Consider the following 17,446-nt stretch of genomic DNA (forward strand, 5'->3'; position numbering starts at 1 on the left):
CATCCTTGCTCCTGATTTTGAGGAGTTTCAATGTAACGGAGACAGTAGGCAGTTTCTGGAACAAAGAAACTCCCAACTAGAAAGGCCTCTTTCTAAGCAGTATAAGACCAGGAAGAAGAACTTGCGTATCTTTGTTGAGTTTAAGCTTCCTGGACTCAGGCCAGATGGACTCAGGGCCAGATGCGCAAGTAACAACAGAAATCAGTGACATATTCCCAATGCAATGTCAAGAGTGAGGTCTTCTGGGGAAAGGGCCCCTTTGTAATATCCCACTTGGATTTCCACCGGCAGAGCTTTTGCACCTTAGCAGACAGAAATCCAACAGACAAATCTTCACTTGTCACTGCAGCACTATCCTGGAAGCTACACCTCTCGAGTTTTCGCCTGCCCCCCCCCAAAAAAAACCACCCACAGGAAAGTAGCCTGGTTGATCTAGCAGGTGTAGCAGCTGAGAAGAGAACATATTCGTCTGCACCTTCTAGGTTGCCAGTCAGTTGCTTCCTACGTTCATCACCTTCTTCTCCCCCCTCCCACACTGAAAGCAGCTCTGAGCAACATCAGTACGAGACAGGCAGAAGCTCTACAGGTCCAGCTTTACCTAGTGCAGCGGAGCTACGCCTGTTGAATTTCTGCCAGCAAAGGGAGCTTAGCCACTTTCCTAATCCCAGCTCACCCAAAGTTTTCCCCCCTCCTCTTTCTCTTTTCCACCCACCTCCACTATCCCGGGGGAGTCTCCATGACAACAGTTTCCTCACTCTAGCGGTGAGGCAACTGCCCTGATTTGCACGCAGAAAGATCTAGCACCCCACTCCGCCTCCCTGGCGAGACTGCCCCGTCCCGCTCGAGGAGTAGCCGGGCGCTACCTGGCCTCCAAAGTGGAGCTTCTCCGCCCTGCACTCGGCGGGTCTCCCTCTCCCTCCCGCTTCAGCCCCTCAGCCCCTCAGGCGCGCAGCTCTGCCCGACGCCGACGCCCCCCTTCGGGCGGAACCGACCTGGGCCAGCGACGCCAGCGGAACCAAAGAACGCTCCTTGCGCGGGGCTAGCCGGACACTTTTGCGAATGGACAGGAAGTCGGCGTTGTCCAGGAAACACTACCTCCCTCTCAGCAGAGGCCTAGCCGGAAGCGATGCTCAGGACCGCAGAACTGCTTTCCTAACCGCTTTCGCCCCAGACTCGTAAGGTTGGAAGGGACCCTGAGTGCCATCTAGTCCGACCCCCCCTGCAACGCCTAACGTTGGTCTTGGACCCACAGCCGTGAGAAACAAAAAGAATCTCATGTGCTGCTACCGGCTGAGTGATCCCCGGCCTCCCCTCTAAGAGGGGAGACAAGGAGCGGCGAAGAAGAGCGAAGCGGGCGGCGATGGCGTTGCAGGCGGCGCACCTGGAGGCCGACGCCTTCCTCGTCTGCATGGTCCACGCGCTGAGCACTGAGCAAGAGGAGGTCATGGGCCTCTGCATTGGCGAGGTAAGGAGTGCGTCCTGCTGCTGCCGGGGAATCCTGCCGGGGAGGGACCAGGGGATGGCTTGGAAGTCCCGCTGGGTGCAGGGTGCTTACCTTCTGGGCGGATCCGTTACAGGCCGCAGCCATAACCCTCACATCTCAGTGGGGGAGTAGGCCCCACTGACTTGCACAGTGACGGTTGGTCATAATGTTTATCACTTCTTCTCTTCAGGGCGGCTCGCAGAAAAAAATTAGAAGAGCTGAAAACGTAGGAGGATCTTTAAAAAATAATAATAATGAAGCATTAATAGAATTAAGATCAATTTATCTACATTAAAAACATACAGAAAACACTGCTGCAGGTGGTATGAAACACCCCTTCCACATTCGTAAAATCGCAACCCTGTAGTGTGGCAGCTCCTGCACTTTGGAACTCCTTGCATATTGAGATTAAGCAGGCGCCACTGCTGTACTCTTTTCCATGTCTCCTAAAGCATTGTTATTTAGACACGCCTACCCATATTCAGGACCCAGGTGGCGCTGTGGGTTAAACCACTGAGCCTAGGGCTTGCTGATCAGAAGGTCGGCGGTTCGAATCCCTGTGACAGTTCAAAAGCACATCAAAGTGCAAGTAGATAAATAGGAACCGCTACAGCGGGAAGGTAAACGGCATTTCCATGTGCTGCTCTGGTTCGCCAGAAGCGGCTTTGTCATGCTGGCCACATGACCTGGAAGCTATACGCCGGCTCCCTCGGCCAATAACGCGAGATGAGCACCGCAACCCCAGAGTCTGCTCAGTTTGAAAGCAAGTTTTCATAAATTAATATCTGCTTAAATGATCTTGCATGTGTGCGAGATGTAAAAATGAAGAAGGGTTTTTCAGTGAGGGTAAGCATATCCTGGAATCACAATCTTAATGTGTTGCTGCTGCCATTGTATGCACATCTACCTGGAGTGAGCTCCATTTAATACAGTGGGATGCATGCCCAAGTAAGCACGTGCAATGTTGTGTTTCATATGTCTTTCTTCATTTATCCACAGGTTGGTGCTAACCGAATAGTTCATATACACTCCGTGATCATTCTACACCGGTCAGATAAGAGAAAAGATCGTGTGGAGATTTCTCCAGAGCAGCTCTCAGCTGCTTCAACAGAAGCAGAGATATCCTTTGACAGAAATTATGGGGTAATCACTTGAGTATTTTCAAGGCAGGTAGTCCTCAAAGGGCATGAGATTTTGGGAAAGTGACTTAAATCACTTTGCAAGTGATGGCCTAGAAGGGAAATGTCCTGCCCATAGTTCTCTGCTTCTTTCCTTTGCTGTTCTGAAAGAGCATTTCATAATAATAGTATGTGCGCGTGTTTGAGATTGGCAAATGTAAGAACATGTGTATTTTTAATTGCATGACTAGGTTTGCAGTTGGGAGTTATTTTTAATTTTTGGAGAAACCTTAACTAACACACAGATTGGCTAAGTTAACAGGGCAGCCTACAAGAGTTGTCGGCTGGTATCATTCTCATCCCCACATAACAGTTTGGCCATCACACGTAGGTAAGAGTTTTCTTCTGGGTAAGACATGTGTCCATCATCCAATATATGCTGACTTGAGGTGGACCACTTTTTAAGGGGGTGAGATACCTGAAAGATTTTGTATGTGTGTATATGAGAGAGACAGAGAGAGAGAATATAATGCAAAGATAAGATCTTGTGACAGGTGGAGCCTTCATTTTCCCACCAAGCAGGACCTGTATGAGCTGAATGCTTCTGGCAAAGAATCTTTGCTGATTACAATAGGCTTTTGGGGGTGATTGCACTTCTTTTGTTCCATTATAGAAACATAGGAAGCCGTCTTATGCCAAGTCAGACCACTGATCACTTAGCTCAATATTTGTCCACACTGACTGGCAGTGACTCCCCGGGACCAACATGGTGATGCTGAAGATTGAACCAAAGACTTTCTGTTTGCAAAACACACACCATGGCCCTTTTTGTACCTGACTTGGGAAGAAGGAAATGCATTAAAAAATTCGTGTGTGTGTCCCCCCACCAAAAAATAAAATAAAATCTAAAGGCATCAGGCTCGTATTTATATGGTTTCCCTACAAAGTTTTACAGTACTTGAACACAAGATGTTATGCATTGGCTGCTTGAAGCGTGATCAGTACATTTGTACAATTTCATTGGTTAATAAAAACATGCTCCTATCTGCATACATCCTATCTATGGCAACAGTTAGCTTTTAGCAAAGTTGCATTTTTAGCTTGGCCTACAAACCATATCAGCTAGGTGTGACCTATTCCTGATTTACCAGTGTCCACCTTGGAGACTGTTATGTTTGAGTTACCTGCTTTTACTCCTCAAGGCCACCTAATGCTTGCTGTTGTGTGCCAAGTGATAATGAAGCGAGAGCCCCTGAGGAATGGTAGACTGAGAGAAGAGAAGATACGGTTTTTATTCACAGAGGAGTGTGCAGGGAGAAAAAGGGGAAAGTGCAGTTTGTGCAAAAGGGGAGAAAGCAGTTTGCCCCCCAGTCAGGGAGAAGAAGAGCCCCAAAATCGAAATCTATAAATAGAGCCAGAAGATGCAGCAGGAGATGATTAAATAAGGGACTCTCAGGGCTATCTTAGATTTGACTGTAGAGGCTTACATTATTGTATGGTAACTTTTGTTTTCAAATGTCATACAAATCTCTTCTCCAGTGCTCTCTGCTGTTCCTGAAAAAAATGACATCTGTGATCTTTCCTTGTCTGGCTTGATCCAGTGGGTTCTGTTAGGCCGGGGAATGTAGAATTTGTAATTTGTTTTGCCAATTGTATGCCTGCAGACCTCTGCACACAAGCGATGTATCAGATGATGGACCAAGACTTCGTGGGGCTTATCTTCTCTTGTTTCAATGATGACAAAAACACAAAGGTAAATAAATGACACCCATTCCTGTGTTGTAGCCAGTATTGCTCTCTGTTCCTTTCTGAAAAGAATGCACTGTTCTTTCTGGAGCCTGGATTAGATCACTTGTCTTCACTAGTGGGTTGTGGCCTAATTCAAGGTAGGTCACAACAGGAGCATTACTACCATGCAAATATATGATTAGAGATTAAGAAATAGGTCCCCAAATGCATGTTTGGGTTAAAAGTGGGTCTTGGGTCTGAAAACATTGAAGATCCCTGGATTGGAGATACTTGAAGTAGTGAACTCATAAAGGTAAAGGGACCCCTGACTATTAGGTCCAGTCGTGACCAACTCTGGGGTTGCGGCGCTCATCTCGCGTTATTGGCCGAGGGAGCCGGCGTACAGCTTCTGGGTCATGTGGCCAGCATGACTAAGCCGCTTCTGGCTGTGGTTACAATTTCAGCATTGTTTGTGAGCTGAGTGGTTTTAATCCCGAGGCACAGAAAATTAGAGTTGAGGTGTAGACTAGGTCTCTCCCTTTCATTTGTTAATGTTATGATTTGTCACTTTGGTTTCAGTGATTACACACATATAAATTCAGTGAAACAAGTGCATGAGCTTGGAGAAGGTAATTAGGGTCCCAGCTTGGTCCTTTGTGTTTTAGAGTGCACACCCGCAAATCCAGGCTCCCTAACTTTCCCCATACTTGGGTCTGCAGATGTTGCTGAGCCCCATTAAAAATGGACAGGCATAAAATGTGGGAAGATACTAAGAGGGTGCATTGGGGAAAGGCAGACTGTCTTCTTTGGAATACCTAAGCATGGTCTGAAGTTCCGTTTCTGAGCCACTTAATCTGGATTAGGGGGATTGCTAGTGCTGTGGTTTAGTGAACAGTAATTGGAGGAATAATGTTCCTCCAACAATGTTGGAAGAATTTAGCAGTGGGTGTTACAATAGGGGAACACAAATGCAAAGACAACATGCACAAAGCTGTCCAGGAATGACCTGAGAAGGAAATAAAAGAACACACACACACACACACACACACACCCCACACTGGTATTGACATCAATAGTCATCTTCCATAGTAAACAACAACTTCAAGGAAGGGGGCATGGTTTTTGTTGCAACTGCATGTGTGGGTGTGGGAGGGTTTAATCACCCTGCTCAAAAGCAACAGTAATTCTAATTGTGCACCTACAACTACTATTAAACAGAAACAAAACCCAGGTATGTTCATTGGGACAATGAACGTCACACTTGGCAGTATATTCCCTAAATAGGCTCCTTCTGCAGCAATCAGTCTTCAAGGTGCCATTGGATTGTTTATCATTTAATGGAATGTGAGCTTTAATCTCTGGCTGGAGAGCAGTGGGTGGAATGAAACTTTGTGTGAAATGGGATGTATGCCAGTGCAACTATGTCCACTCTTGCAACAAGACTCCCCCTCCCCAGACCAGCTCATTGTGCTAAACCTGTTATAGGGCTTCTCCCAATCATCCAGAAAAGATTTAGGGAGCACAGGGGCATCGTGGGGAAGAAGGGAAAGTTCTGCTACATGGAATAACTTGGTTGAATCCCACCCAGTGTGTATATTTCCTTCTTCCCTGAACACCTGAATAGGGTGTCACTACATAGAGATGTGTGGCTCTTTCGGGGTTTGGATAATCAAACACCCTGTTGTATGATAATCTCTTTCTTTAACTCAGATAAATCTGCTGTTTATTCCAGACTGGCCGGATTCTGTTCACCTGCTTCCAGTCCATTCAAGCCCAAAAGAGCTCCGAGTAAGTGCTCTGTTAAGTAGGAGCGTTTGGCAAACTCAATGACTCAGCCTTTCTCACTTTTCTTTGAACCTCAGCTTCAGTGGTTACTTTTTATTTGTAGCAGTGCTGCTATGTTTTACTTCTCAATTCTTCATCTCTAGGCAATTCTGGGGGAAGGGGAATAAGTGTTCCAATATTGCTAATGTTTCTGCCCAGTGTTCAAAATTCTCATTGTTTTGGGTGCATTTTGCGACAGGGAATTTCATTAGCGTGAGCAGTTTCTGAGCTCTGGGCACAGTACTGTGCCTAATATTTCAGATTAAAACTGCAGAGTGGAAGGAAAGGAGAAGCTTTTTCTGCTTCCCCACTTCCAGCTACTCTCTGAAAAATGGAGAAGAGACCCGCTTAAGAATATTAGGGGGGTGGGCAGGGAAAGGATTAGACCATGTGAAAAATGAACATAATATTTTAGCTGCAGTTCGTTCACTTTCATCTTTGTATTCTTGTTATAAAAAAGTGTGCCTAGACATTCCATTGTTGCGCCCAGCTGCTTGTATCTTTATAGTTCCTGTTTTTCACCTGGCATCTATGGATGATATAGTGTGCACACCTCTCTAGAGTAAGCCCCACTTAACACAGTGTGTATGTGCTGTGTATATTGTGCTCTTCTAGAGTTTACTTCTCTTACTGGGCTGAATATTGTATTTTTATAAGTTCTTATCCTTTTTCTGTTGCATTTTAATATAGTTTTATGGTTTTAAACTTGTATTGATTTTATATTGTGAATATGTGTGGTGGAAGCTGCCCTTGTGAGGGTTTGGTCCTAAAAGACAGCCAACAAATACTTCAAATTAATAAATAAAAATGACTTCCAACTAAGCACGCATAGAATTATGCTGTCAAGTCTCCAAAAATGGAACAGTAACACAAATATTCTTCCCCTTGTAGGTATGAAAGGATTGAAATTCCTGTTCATATAATTCCTCACACTACCATGGGGAAAGCGTGTCTTGAGTCAATGATGGAGCTCCCCAGGATCTTGTGTCAAGAGGAGCAAGATGCTTACAGGAAAATCCACAGGTAAAGTAAGAGCCAGGCTCCCTTCTTTGCTTTACTTGGATACCCTTATCACTTGCTCTCCTTTGCCATCAAGTACAGTGGTACCTCTGGTTACAAACTTAATTCGTTCCAGAGGTCCATTCTTAAGCTGAAACCGTTCTTATCCTGAGGTGCGCTTTTGCTAATGAGGTCTCCCGCTGTGTGCATGCTTCTAGCGCACGATTTCCGTTCGCATCCTCGGGCAAAGTTCACAACCAGGAGCAGCTACCTTCAGGTTAGCGGAGTTCGTAACCAGAAGCGTTTGTAAACAGAGGTACCACTGTATGACAGAGGTATGCAGCCTGCAGCCTAAGGGTTCCATGCAGCTCTTGGCCTAATTTCATTGAGGGGGGACCCAAAGGCGTCCAAAAGCTGATACAGATGGCGGGAGAAGGGGGGCAAGACCTCTCAGAAGCTTTCAATACCATCGAGCATGGTATACTTCTGGACGACTCTCTGAACTAGGGGTGGGTGACACCGCTTTACGGTGGTTCCAGTCCTACTTGGATGATCATTCCCAGAGGGTGTTGCTTGGGGAATGCTTTTCAGCCCCTTCGAACCTTCAGTGTGGGAGATTACACTTCCTCTGAAGGAGCAGGTTTATAGTTTGGGGGTACTCCTAGATCTTTTGCTGTTGCTTGTGGCTCAGGTGGCCTCAGTGACCCAGAATGCCTTCCATCAGCTTCTGCTGGTGGCCCACCTACGTCCCTATCTGGACAGGGATAGCCTAACTACTGTTGTCTATGCTCTGGTATCCTCAAGGTTAGATTACTGCAATGCGTTATATGTAGGGCTGCCTCTGAAGACAGTTCTAAAACTTCAGCTAGTACAGAATTCAGCAGCCAGGTTGTTCACCAGAGCAAGATGGTTTGAGTGCATTACACCGATCCTGGTCCGACTGCACTGGCTACCAATTAGTTTCTGGGTCTAATTCAAAATTGCTGGTTTTAACCTATAAACCCTTAAACGGCTCAGGACCACAGTACCTTAAGGACTGCCCCAAACTTGGCCCTCCAGCTGTTTTGGGACTACAACTCCCGTCATCCCTGACTAACAGGACCAGTGGTCAAGGATGGTGGGAATTGTAGTCCCAAAACAGCTGGAGGGCTGAGTGGGGATGCCTGCTCTACCTGGACCCTAAGATCATCTTCTGAGGCCCTTCTTTGTGTGCCTCCTCGAGGTCCAGAGGGTGGCAACACAAGAACAGGCCTTCTCTGCAGTGGCTCCCCGTTTGTGGAATGCTCTCCCTAGGGAAGTTCACCTGGCGCCTTCATTATACATCTTTAGGTGCCAGGCTAAATGTTACTTTTTAGCCAGGCTTTTCATTGATTTGATTGACACCCTATTCCCTTTTAAAATGTGGGTTTTTTTTGAAGGGGGGTTATTGGGTTGCTGTTCTTATTTTGATTATATATATTGTGGTTTAATATTTTGCTTTTCTGGGAACCACCCTGAGACCTCTGGGTATAGGGTGGTATATAATTTCAATTAATCATCATCATTATAATCATCTGCAGGAGTAATTTGTCCCTCGCCTGGCAGTCTGCTGGGGTAGAAGAAAGAGGGTTTGAATTAAGTAAATCATGAAAATGTTGGTTTTGCAGAAGCATCTGCTTGACTACTGTGGGAATCAAGCTACTGGGACTAGAGGGTCTGATCCAGCAGAGAGCATTTCAAAATCCAATGTGGACCATGTGGTGACCCTTGTCAGTAGCCAAGGAACCTCCTGTGGTCCAGGAAGTGGACATTGGCATGAACTGACCGGGAGGGAAGAACTACCTGGATTGTAGTCTTCATTTATTTTTGGAGGAAGTTGTTTTGTGAAGCCTGATAGAAAACATACTGACTTTTGTGCTTTGTGGGAGTGCTGACTTGACACCAGTGTACTCTCTTCCTCCATTTAGCCTTACTCATCTGGATCCCATAACCAAGATCCACAATGGTGCAGGTAAGGATTTCCAGGTCAAAAGTACAGGTGCCACACATTTTGGTACTTGAAACATTTGCAGTCATCAGACTTTGGACCCTGATTGCCAGAGGCTTGACATTAAATGATAGTTGCTCCACACCAACAGTTTGAAATGTGTAGGTAAGCCTCTTCTGTTTAGATGTGAACAGTTTGCTGAAGGGAGTGCATTATCCTTATTACGTCGCTCCCAGTTTCACTAACCCCCTTCCATGCCTGGGAGGCAAGCCTCTCTTTTTTTTTTTGCCAGCATGCTAGCCTGAGTATCTTAATGCAAACTTGTCAGTAGTCTTGCTTCTTTCTTTTAATGGGTTTATCTTTGCTCTGTGAGCTTTTGGTGCCTGTCTTGCCTTCACAGTTAGGTATCTCTAAGCTGTTAAATTTTGAAGGGCCTATGGAATTTCTAATGCCGTATAGGATCAGGCTGTTAGGTCAGCCTTCAAGTGAATTGAGTGCCAAGGAAACCCTTACTGGTACACTGACACTCTGTAGAGATAGAGGGTTGTATCTCACCAGTTACTGCATTACTTCTTTCCTCGCCAGTGTTCACTAAGAAGCTCTGCAGCCAGATGTCTGTCATCAGTGGTCCTCTTATGCAGTGGCTGGAGGATCGCTTGAAGAAAAACAAAGAGAAGGTGCAGGAACTGCAGCAGGAGAAAGAGAAACTTCTGGAGGAACTCGCTGCCTTGGAGGGAGAAGAAGAAAAAAACCTCATGGCCTAAGAAACAGCCAACCCTCCTATCTTGTTGGGTACATTCTGTGCGTGATGCAGCACAGAAGCTTCAGTCAAGCGGTTAAGCTCACCACACAAAACATTTGTTTAGCAGAAACATTTGCTGTTTACTGTGGACAGCTACCTTAGGCAGCTACCTTAGGTGGGTTTTGGTTCGATTTGAGATGCTCCATCAATCTCTGCCATTTTGACAGTATTTCAGCTGGGACAACTTTTAGGAGTATAAATAAAATTCTGGGTACTCATCTTTCCAGTAGATATTCTCCCATACCATGAGATAGAAAAGGCATTCCAATATTATTTAAAGAGTTAGAATATTTCAGTATGGGTGCAGAACTCATCGGTTGGACTTAACTTTTGGAGCTCCAGTACAGAATGGGAAATGGAGGAATGTCAGAAACATGCAATCTATCTAGAGGAGCTAGTCAAGAATGTCCTTTATTCCCCGTGCTCTTTGCCATTGTGATTGAAGCTTTGGCTATAGCAGTAAGAGAAAATGTACACATCAATGGGATATAATATGGCTCTTTAGATACTAAGATAATTCTTTATGCTGATGAAGTGGTTCTCACAGTCTCACCCAAAGAAGATTTATCAAAAAGTCATAAGGTTATTGTCTAGTTAATAGTGAGACATCAGTTTTCCCCCCCTGTTTTTCGCTGTTCTTATTTTATCTGTATGCTGCCTTAAATTCCTGTTGGGGGTGGAATGTGGGATATAAATAAATAAGTAGATGATACAATAGTGCACAGTGTTATAATGTTTCTGGCCATCTCTAGTGTTATAATGTTTCTGGCCATCTCTTCACAGTGACTTTTTTTCATAAGCATTTCAAAAAAATTGCTGGAAAAGATAATCTTGGAAGGCTTTACCTTCTGTTCTATCACCACATGGCCCCTAGGGCACAGCTGAGCTAATGTTGATTTTTTAAAAGGGAAGAACTTTCAAACATTTGAACTTGGAGAGAAAATGAGGGGAATCTGCAAGTGTGTTTGTCTCTGTTGTTTCAAATCAAATACCTTTATTGGCATCACAATATAAAACGTTTCAAAACACAGGCATAATTAAAAGGACAAGGGTGAAGCTGTCAAAGGTTATAGCAGGGGTCGGCAACCTAAGGCCCATGGGCCACAAGCAGCCCATGGGGGTCGTTTAACTGGCCCACGAGCTGCCCCTGAACTGAGCTGCCCGCTCGGCGAGTCCCCACATGCTGCACTAAACCAGCGCAGTGTGGGGACTCGCTTCCGTGGTGCCAGAAATCGAGACTTCCGGTGTCTGCGCAGGCAGGATTTCCAGCGTCTGAGCATGCCAGAAATCCCATCTGCGCAGATGTAGGTGCCAGAAATTGCGGGCGCACACGCTCACATGCGGGTGCAATCCGGCTCATAAAGGGATCTCCGCTGGAGTGAACCAGCCCAGGCAAGGTAAACCTTGCCAACCCCTGGGTTATAGGGTGGTCACACTGTGGTCATGTGCCCTTAGATATTCTGCCACACCCAGTCAATTTCCTGAAGGGATGGTTCATTGGGAACCATTTTGGGTAAAATTGTGGCTAAAAAGGAAGCTACTAGAGCAGTCGTATCTTTGTCCCGATCTGCCAATAGAAACCTTATTTGGCTTCTTCTCGGAGTTATGGGCTGGAGGTCCAACATTTTACCCAGCATCAGTTGGTGAGGCTTGCTATGTAAAGGCCAATCTAAGAGAATGTGGTCCATTGAATCTGGTTCTTGGTTGTAGGCACACATAATTATTTCCTATCAGATTTTTCACCTCATGCCATAATCTGAAGAGTGGTGTGACATCATTCTGCAATCACATTCTCACCTCTAGTTTGGTCTTTAACCTGTTTCTGCCTATGAGCACTAAACTTTAAAGTCCTTCAGAATCAGAGCTTAAAGTGATCACTTTAACTTTTATCTGTGGCCACCTGCTTCTTGAAGATAAGAGCCAGGGGTTTGAAGAGCTGATGGGAAGTGTCTTGAAAGGACAGCTGTGGCTGCAGTTTCTTACAACAGCGTCTCTGACAACGTTGCTAATGCTGTCCTTTAATCCTCACTGTGATCATCTAGAAACATCCGAAGTGCATGCAGGCCTGGAAGGGGCTGCTGCTTCCCTCTCCCTTTTCCCCCCAGTTCCAACATGTGCTAAAACTGAGTTTATCCTTGGCACAGCAATTGGTCTTCAAAGTCTATGCTTGGCACAGCAAAGCTGTTTCTTCCCCCAGTCTTGATGTCAAGAAACTTCTTCAGGGATTGGAGAAACTTCAGCTAATGATCATTTTTACGGATCAACAACTTGATAAATGGGGTGGTGGCATCCCTGCTTTAAGATGATGGGTTAGCCCAGGAGCCCACACTCGAGTTGTCAACATACTGAGCAAAAATGTCTGTCTGAAAACATGAAAGTCTTCTAACTGTGGGATCGGGTGTGTTATGCAATCAAGGACCACAGGGCCAAAGAACAAAGGATTAAAAGCACCTTTTGGTGTTTGGGAATCCCAGACAGTTAATGGCCTAATTTTTGTGGGGCGGTCTGCTAATGACCCAGAAAATGATGGGCATAATTTTAGAGGGCTCTCCTAATGATATTCCGAAGCAATTGACACAAGGTTTAACTTAAATGCAATTAAGCATTTAAGGGAATAAATTAGAGGCTTATCAAATAAAATACAGGATATTTCAAAGGCACTTGCGCTTAGTATGAGGCCTGTGGATGATGTTAAAGCCCTGCAAAAAGTGATGCTGGATGCACCTTCACATGGTAGATTGGGAGGACCACAGCAGATGATGTAATTTGATGGTCCAGAGCCCTTGGAAGGCACTAAGTCAGTGTGGTTTTTGTCAATGGGCAGAATAGCCTATTCCCAGGTTTGCATCTCAGCTGCAGGATGTGGAGAGAGTGCAGAAAGCACTCTGTCCAAAGCTGTCTCAGGAGCATAAACTTCAGGTGTTGAGAATGGGGGTGGGTGGGATTTTGAGACTCTGTTGTAAGTTGCAACATCCCTTTAGTACAACAAGGCAATACAGCATTGATAGGAGGAGGTGCAAACAATAAAGGTACACCTGAGGCAACATGCTGCTTTAGGAGGGAAAAACAGGCTGGATAGTATACCTACAGGGCTGCCTTCCAAGAAGGGAATGGCTGGGGTGGCTATTTTGCTTCTTCCCCCGCACAGCATTTGCTGCTTGAAGTGGCTGCCTCCTTTTGCCTAATGGTAGGACTGATCCTGCAGGTGTTGGCCACATATTTGGAAACCCTCCTTTTTAGCATTGTGCAGTACAAACAGATTTTAAATAGGATTGTGATTTTCAGTATACAAGTGGTACCTCGGTTTACAAACTTAATCCGTTCCGGAAGTCTGTTCTTAAACTGAAACCGTTCTTAAACCGAGGCACGCTTTCCCTAATGAGGCCTCCCACTGCCGGTGCCCTTCCACCATTCACATTCTGTTCTTAGACCGAGGTAAAGTTCGCAAACTGGAACACTACTTCCAGTTTTGTGGAGTTCGTAAACAGGGCTGTTCTTAAACTGAGGAACCACTGTACTGATTTCAAACTCAGTGCATTGGGGAATGGAAGCAATAATGTGCAGCTTCCCTGGTAAATGGGTAGAGTACCCAGAGTACAACCAGCCTCATTTGGAGTGTTGCTTGGCTTGGCTGTTCATATCTTAATTTCCTCCTGCACTTTTTCAGTTTGCGCAGGGTATGCTCATGCTTGACCTCTTAACATTCCTTGCACGCTATTATCCTGCTGCTGGCAGGTCATGTTGGCTACATGCAATGATGGTCTTGAGAGCTTCCCTTTTCAACAGCAAAGGGTGCTTCTAGCAGTTGGACGTCTTAGTAAGGAGATGAAAAGTGTAGGTTGGCCTGCGGTGGGAGAAGGCTATAGCCCATTTCCCATCCAGGTGCAAATATAATGGGCCGTGGGATTGCCATGTGTGCCTCTGTAATTAGGGTAATGTGATGCTTAGAGGACGGGATGCAATGCTTGGAGAAGAGATTCTTTCCATTGGAAAGAAGATTGAATGTTGGTGGTGGAAAAAGATGACCACAGCTGGAAGTGACAGGAGAATTTGGTCCCAAGTGTGAGGCATTTAGAGAAAGCCTCAGCAGATGGTTCAAGAAATGACCTCGTCATTAACTTGTCCATTAACTTGTTATTGGCCACTCCCAAATCTGATCACTTAGACCTTGAGGTGTACGCCATCAAATGCTAGCAGTGCCCTTCAGCTCTCTATATTGGATAGACAGGCCAGGGCCATCTTAAGCACCTTTGGCGCCGTGGTGCGGCGGATCCCTCCGCCGCCACCGCCCCGTTTTCCAGTGCGACGGGCGGGCTGGTGGGCTCAGCGTGCAGCGTGGTCGCCGAGGGCGCTGCTGTGCGGCGGAGCAGCCGGCCGGCGGGCAGGCGCAGCTGTGTGGTGCCCCCCCCCGGCGGGCCGGCGCCATGGCACCCTGCGCCACCCAGCCTGGCCATAGAGCTGGCCCTGAGACAGGCCAAACCCTATGCCAAAGCATAAATGGACATAAATCTGACATCAGGAATCACAAGACAGAGAAGCCAGTTGGAGAACACTTCAATCTCCCAGGACATTCAATACAAGATCTCAAAGCAGCTGTCTTATAACAAAACAATTTCAGAAATAGACTTGAAAGAGAAGTAGCTGAATTACAACTTATTACTAAACTGAAAACTATGGAGAGACCTGGTCTGAATAGAGATATTGGATTCTTGTCTCATTAAATATGCTAAAGCTTTTTTGGTCATTTGCACACGGTCCCTTGCTTTTTCCTGTAGGACTAATTGCAGTCATTAACAGTCATCAACAGGTTTACCATACCCATTGAGTCAATCACCCATCTACTACTACCCTTCTAAGAACCCCCCCCTCCCACTATATATAAGGGTCTGGTGACTTCAGTGTATCTGAAGAAGTGTGCATGCTCACGAAAGCTTATACCCAGAACAAACTTAGTTGGTCTCTAAGGTGCTACTGGACAATTTTTTAATTTATTTTGACTGCGTCAGACCAACACGGCTACCTAACTGAACCTTGAGCTCAGATATTGATACATAGGAGTCAACGCCTAGGGGCTGAGGTCGCTTCCCCCCATAAAATATTTGAGGGGGCCAGCCCAACCCTCCAAAGTTGATGGGCAATGCATTCCTTGGAGGCTGGATATGCTGCCTCCATATCCTGCTGTCTGAGGCAGTTTGCCTCATGGGTGGGCCAGCCTTGACCCATTCAGGTGTTTATCTGCTTCATTCCAGTTTCTCCCTGTCTACCTGTTTTGCACCTCACCCCCCCCCAACCAGTCAGCATTCTGTGACCACCAACCAATTTTAGCCCTCGTTTTGACAGCTTCCCCCCCCCCATTTTTGAAAAAAAAAAATTGATTATATCCATCCATATATATATAGTACTTCTCCAATCCCCATGATTCCACCAAGCCTGCCTTTTGTGCATTGAACTGAATGAGTTTGTAAAAGTTGATATCCCTACAAGGGACAGCCTGCGCTATGTTATCCTCTTGCACCATCTCAACCAGGTCATTCCACTTGCTTAGCTATAGGAAGAATTGGTTTCCCACATATGCAGTTGGCATAACCTGGCAGGGAGTCAGAGGGGAACTTGCATTCCATTCTTCTCTGTTGCTTTCCTGGGTAATGTTACAGCAGGTTCACAGAGTTCACGGCTCCCTGGCAGCTGGCCCTGCTATTTATAAGCTCCTGAAGAGGAGGTTGAAGGAGGGTAAGGGGTGAGGAGGTGTTTACTAGACACAAAACAAGACAAAGCAGTGCATACCCCAGTGTGCAAAGCTCACACCTGTCATTTCTGAACATGAATTGGGGGAGGCGGGAGGATGATGATAATAATGCAGCACACTGCAACTGAGATTATACCTTCTCTCTCCCTCCCTTTCTTTACTTTTTTAAAACAAACAAACAAACATGCACATTAAATTATTCTGGACACATTATGGAAGACTGGAAAATTGCTTTTCAGATGATGTCTCTCTTCAGTGACTTAGCAGTGGTGTAGTTCATTAATGTTAGATTCCGGATGTAATGGTCTCAACATCAACATGGTGATGGGAGTGCCTTTGGATCATGAGTGGAAGGTGTTTCTCAGACCAAGGGCCACACATTCTATTCTGAATAACCTTTCAGGGACCACATGCCAGTGAGGGGCATGGACAGAAGCAAAAGTGGGCAGAGCAATAATTGTAAACTTTACCAGAAGGCTAATTTCTACACAGATTCACACACCTCTCACAGTCCCCCAGCCAGGCACGAAAGAGGCATTGTTCAGCCAGGCAAAAACATTTGAGAAGGGGGTGAAATAGGGTTGGTTAAGGGGGGGAGGGTCCAAACAAAACAGGCAAGTTTTTTGTTTTCTTAATGGGCAGTCAGACCCCTAAATGGGAAGTTCAAAAAAAGCATCTGGACAATTGAAAAATTCAAATCTTTTAAAAACTGCATTAACTTAGGCGATGTAGAAAGTGACTGATAATAGTGTGGAAAGTAAATTAAGTAGTCCGGGTTCCCCTAGAACCCCAGACCCAGATCAAGCAGACCCATTTCTCCCTACCAAAAACGCTCCCCGCAGATTCCACTGCTATTGTCCACTGAGCATTCACCAGTGTTTCTAAGGAAATACAACTCTTCTACAAGTACTGTAGTATTGTCAAATTTCCAGTTCTGAGAGTTCTCTCCCAATTCTACATAGGCTTCTAAATGCCATGGAATGTGGCTCTAACCAAAGTACCATGTCTACACACGCAAGAGAAGTGCACAGGTGTGTTGCAGCAGAACATAATCACAATAAACTATTTGGGTTCACATACTGTAAAACTAAATGTTGCAATAGCTGTCTTGTGAGAGCTACCTAAAAGGGGCAACCTTAATACATAAAAGAAAAACAGGGAGCTTGTGAAAAAGATAAAGATAAAGGGAGCAGAAGGACCAGCTCTTCCATGGGGCAAAAGGAGGCAAATACCTAAAGCAGCAGATTTTGAGGACAACCATGCTAGCCCCATGGCTGCTCAGTCTAAGCTCCCAGTTCCCTAACTTGGCATGCTGTCTCAGGTGCAGCAAAGTTATCCATCTCTCTCACTACCACCTAAGAAAGAGTCAACTGCTAGTTCATTTGGCTTCTGTATGCAGAATGGAGAGTGGCCACCATCTTGCCACCCTTGCATTGCAGGGGGTTGGACTAGATGACCCTTGGTAGTCCCTTCCAGCTCTACAATACTATGATTATCTGTCCTTTCCCTCTAGCAGCAGGATGCGGGGCTGGGGGAGACAGCAGGTTAAGCAGCCTTGAGCTTGTTGGTGGGAAAGGCAGGATATAAATGTCATAATGATTATGAAGTTTATTGTTATTCTCCCTCTACTCCCATCGTATTCATGGGGGCTATTTACTGGACCAGTATTAAATCTCCTGTTACCTCAATCCTTCTTCGGTTCAGATCTAATGCATATTCAAGTCAAGGTACCCTTTGCTAAACAGACGGGTTCTGAGCTCGAAAACTATTCAAAAGGGGG

The 17,446-nt window shown here is 45.7% G+C and overlaps 1 protein-coding gene across 1 annotated transcript; it reads left to right on the forward strand.

The window, feature by feature from the left end:
- Positions 1-1,021: 1,021 nt before the first annotated feature.
- On the forward strand, positions 1,022-10,635 carry BRCC3 (BRCA1/BRCA2-containing complex subunit 3). The gene is made up of 8 exons (XM_035113307.2): positions 1,022-1,465; positions 2,483-2,602; positions 2,905-2,992; positions 4,266-4,354; positions 6,062-6,117; positions 7,045-7,176; positions 9,099-9,142; positions 9,704-10,635. The coding sequence occupies exons 1-8, from the start codon at positions 1,361-1,363 to the stop codon at positions 9,880-9,882; spliced, it is 813 nt and encodes a 270-aa protein (XP_034969198.1). The 5' UTR covers positions 1,022-1,360; the 3' UTR covers positions 9,883-10,635.
- Positions 10,636-17,446: the final 6,811 nt, after the last annotated feature.

Source organism: Zootoca vivipara, chromosome Z (assembly GCF_963506605.1).
Source record: "Zootoca vivipara chromosome Z, rZooViv1.1, whole genome shotgun sequence".
Lineage (NCBI taxonomy): Eukaryota > Metazoa > Chordata > Lepidosauria > Squamata > Lacertidae > Zootoca > Zootoca vivipara.